This window comes from Cupressus sempervirens, chromosome 4, assembly GCF_028749045.1.
Source record: "Cupressus sempervirens isolate cs-2001-9-10 chromosome 4, ASM2874904v1, whole genome shotgun sequence".
In the NCBI taxonomy this organism is placed as follows: domain Eukaryota; kingdom Viridiplantae; phylum Streptophyta; class Pinopsida; order Cupressales; family Cupressaceae; genus Cupressus; species Cupressus sempervirens.
This window is the reverse complement of record NC_143121.1, coordinates 180,845,461-180,849,219: the sequence shown is the minus strand read 5'-3', so window position 1 is coordinate 180,849,219 and position 3,759 is coordinate 180,845,461. Positions and strand designations below refer to the sequence as shown.

The 3,759-nt window shown below is 37.2% G+C and overlaps 1 protein-coding gene across 1 annotated transcript; it reads left to right on the top strand.

Moving 5' to 3' along the window:
- Positions 1 to 819: 819 nt before the first annotated feature.
- On the top strand, positions 820 to 2,055 carry LOC149560565 (peroxidase 5-like). The gene is made up of 4 exons (XM_089823624.1): positions 820 to 1,029; positions 1,118 to 1,306; positions 1,395 to 1,560; positions 1,643 to 2,055. The coding sequence occupies exons 1-4, from the start codon at positions 820 to 822 to the stop codon at positions 2,053 to 2,055; spliced, it is 978 nt and encodes a 325-aa protein (XP_089679750.1).
- Positions 2,056 to 3,759: the final 1,704 nt, after the last annotated feature.

The following is a 3,759-nucleotide window of genomic DNA, read 5'->3' as shown; positions in this document are numbered from 1 at the left end:
AAAAAAAAATTTCAAAAGTGCTTCCATAAAAAATGTGTGTAAGAGGCTAAATGCTTTTAGCCAATAACATAATTACAAATTAGTTTTGTTTATAATACTTAGTCTATGGACAAATACTAATAGTAAAAATGCAGTTTGTGTCAACAAAGTTTTAAAACAACAGAAGTGAGAAATATTTAGAAATTTTAACGTGCACTCCCCTTGATACAACAAGACACTATTTATTCACAACTCAAATTAAATCTTCTGCTTAGCAGCTTTCTTCATTCTAGAACACAAAGCTTTAAAGTTCAAAGAAAATTCATTTCGTCAAAGTAGGACCAGAAGCCTTGCACCATAAAAAACTACGCCACAACAGATTTAAAAAACCAATGATTTTGAGACGTGTTCAAATATTAATGGTGAGAACCATTATTGACCAACTATATCGATGTAACCAAATCATAAAGTGTGCAATAGTCTGCTTAAAAGAATCTGCAGGCTCGCAACAAATCCATAAAAATGCATCATTTCATGGTCTCGTCGATTGATACGAAGCATTACGTTCCTTTTATTGTCTCGTTGTCTTGTCGATTGATATGACGCATTACGTACCTTTTATTGTCTCGTTATGATTGTTGGCAAGCATTTAGAATTAGAACATCATTATATTTAAAGGCCACGTCACATTTCTGTGAGCCGCGTTGACGAAATCAACACGGAGATGACCGTGTTAAATACCACATCATTCTCTCCTCCAATACACCATACCCAGAAGAGCTTCAGTTCAAACTATCTGCTCTTATCTAACAGAGTTCTGCTTAACTACTCTGAGCTGAAATGAAACTCGCTAATCTGCTGGTTATTCCTTTTGTCATACTATATTTATCTACTACAGGAAATGGGCATGGGTTGAAATTTGGTTATTATAGGCAAATGTGCCCTCAGGCTGAGGAGATAATCAGAGAAACTGTTGCCAAAGCTGTTAGAGCAGATCGCGGTATAGCAGCTGCTCTCATAAGGTTGCATTTCCATGATTGCTTTGTGAGAGTAAGTATTCTCAAATATTATCGTCCTAACTTCCAACCCTAATTTCATGATAAGTTCGTTAGAATTGATTATAAAACCCTAATTGCAGGGTTGCGATGCATCAGTTCTACTTGATTCCACAGTAGGCAACGTAGCAGAGAAGGACCACCCGGGCAACTCAGGTTTGAGGGGCTACGAAATAATTGATGAAGCCAAGGCCAAACTGGAAGCCAAATGTCCCAGCGTTGTTTCATGTGCCGACATACTAGGATATGCTGCAAGAGATAGTGCTTACCAAGTAGGTATTACAAAATCTAATAACTATGTACCATTTGAATGGTAAAGCAATAATGGGTTACTGTATTTTACAATGTATCGAAATTCAGGCTGGCGGTTTTAGTTGGGCTGTTGAAGGCGGACGAAGAGACGGAAGGATATCTCGTCTATCAGAGGTTGCGAGTAATCTTCCTCCTGCCTCATTTGATGTTAATCAGTTAACACAACTTTTTGCTTCAAAGAAATTGTCACAGAGGGAGATGGTGACTCTTTCAGGTATACCATCATATACGTTTGATGAATTGATTAGATCGAGTGAAGACTATATGTTATATAAATACTATGATCGTTCTTGTAGGCGCACATTCAATTGGGGTTTCTCAGTGTGCTGCATTCAGTGGAGATCGTCTGTACAACTTCAGTGGCACAGGTGATCAAGATCCTTCAATGGAGTCTAACTATGCTGGTAAGCTGAAGGGACAATGCCCTCCTAATTCAAATCCACCAAATGTCCGTGTTCAATTTGATCCTCTCACTCCGAACAAATTGGACGTGAAATACTACGTCAATTTGCAAGCCAAGCGTGGGCTGTTGAAATCTGATCAAACATTGATGTCAGATGAGGGTACCTCCAGACAGGTGAAGTTTAACGCCAAGTACCCCAAAATTTGGAAGAAAAACTTTGGGAAGGCAATGGTGAAGATGGGCAAAATTGACGTGTTGACGGGTTCGCAGGGTGAGATAAGGAAACAGTGCCGTGTCCCCAGCTAGCCAAGTTCTCTGCCGCCCTTAGAAGAGCTAAACTGTCATTCATGCCTCTATTTTTGATGTTTCTTTTCAATCGAAATACTTTCGTTGGATCTAGAATAAATGATAAAAGTGTCATGGCTTTGTTGTCTTGCATCATTTTTTTAATTTGTAATTCTTTCGTACGAAAGCAAAAATGACAGTTACTTGGTAAGATTTATACTTGCAATTTTCGTGTCTCACTATACAGCTGATTAATTTTGTTTCTTTTCGAATTATGGAACTGCTGGCAATGCTACTATACTAACATGTACAAATGTAATTTTTTGGATTATGGAGCTGCTGACAGTAGCTTCTAAAATCATATTGAAGGCTCCACTGTTCGTGTCATTAAAACCCGTTGCAGTGTTAACCATTCGAAAGCTGACAAGATATTAATATGGTCAATATAATAACGGAGATTAAAAGGATAGGTTAGATATAAATTACAGGTAAATAGAAAAGAGCGCAGTATGATTATCATTGAAAATCGATGTACCACAAATAAGATAGCATTAAGGTTTGTATAACATTGAATTACACAGTGAATTATACAGTGTATTATTAGTCCCTTCCTAGAACCAATGTTTTCATTGGATGCCTGTCTATTAATTTTTTTTCGTCTTTTCAATGTGAATTTCTAAAGTATAAAATTAGTATATTTTTTAAATCAATTTCTGTATACTAATTTTTAAATTCTTATTGGCTGATACTGTTTTTGATAGCGGTAAATTTGACTTTTCCATACCAAAAATTACAAATTAAAATCTGTACAATGTTCCTTCAGATTCTATTATTTTCCAGCAGAATCTATAAGTTCTTCTTTGTCTCCTCCTAATCTTATTATTCTCCAGCAATGACTGCTCAATCTCAGCAGTTCAAACACTGTCAAATCCGGATCATCCTCTAAATTTAGCCTTGGTACTTCCTGAGCTTTCTCTTCAATAAAAATATCAGCTTCCTTTTTCCTCTACGGGCTTTGAAAATTAGATTGGCGTGTCCTCTCAAATAGTGTGCTGGGTGTGTGTGAAGGTAAGGATAGGTCATTGGAAGTATCGTCTGCCACCTGCCTTCTTCCAGATATCATTTTTCCCTAATTTCATTTTTCTGTCTTACTTTCTTCCTCTTTCTCTGAGTTCAACTGTAAAATTCTCATTCTGGTGTCTTAAATTCTTCCTGTTTATTCCTCCAACACTCCATTGCAATCATTCATAGGCTTACCCAACAATTTTTCTATTGGCAACAACCCTAAGGCGGTAAAAAGTCATTGTCATGTTGGTGATACTTATTCAGAATTCTGCTCTTACACACTATATTTAATATTTTTTCTTGAGGCATTTTGTCAAACAGTTTATTGTCTTGCTTATGCTTCCACATTTCACTTATGTTGAAATCATGGCACTCTGTCAAATAATTGGTGGAGCCATTATGTCAAACAAATGGCTTGTTATGGAAATTATCTCCTACTTATCAATTGATGAGCTTAAGGGACTTTCTAATGAATGGTTCATAAGGCACAACACTTGGTGAAGGTTTTACAAATGAGGTTGCAAGCATTGGGTTTAACCATGGAGGAAACTCCATAGTTAAGCTTGCTCGGGCTGGAGTAGTACTGGGATGGGTGACCTCCCGGGAAGCCCTGGTGCTTCACCCCTTTGAGCATCACCTTGATCCAATGAGTGCTAAGTG

What these genes read in the sequence shown, in the direction of transcription:
- LOC149560565 (XM_089823624.1), top strand. Translation starts at nt 820, where the DNA reads ATGAAACTCGCTAATCTGCTGGTTATTCCTTTTGTCATACTATATTTA. An exon ending in TCCATGATTGCTTTGTGAGA is followed by an intron (nt 1,030 to 1,117) that starts GTAAGTATTCTC and finishes CCCTAATTGCAG; the next exon opens with GGTTGCGATGCATCAGTTCT. An exon ending in CAAGAGATAGTGCTTACCAA is followed by an intron (nt 1,307 to 1,394) that starts GTAGGTATTACA and finishes ATCGAAATTCAG; the next exon opens with GCTGGCGGTTTTAGTTGGGC.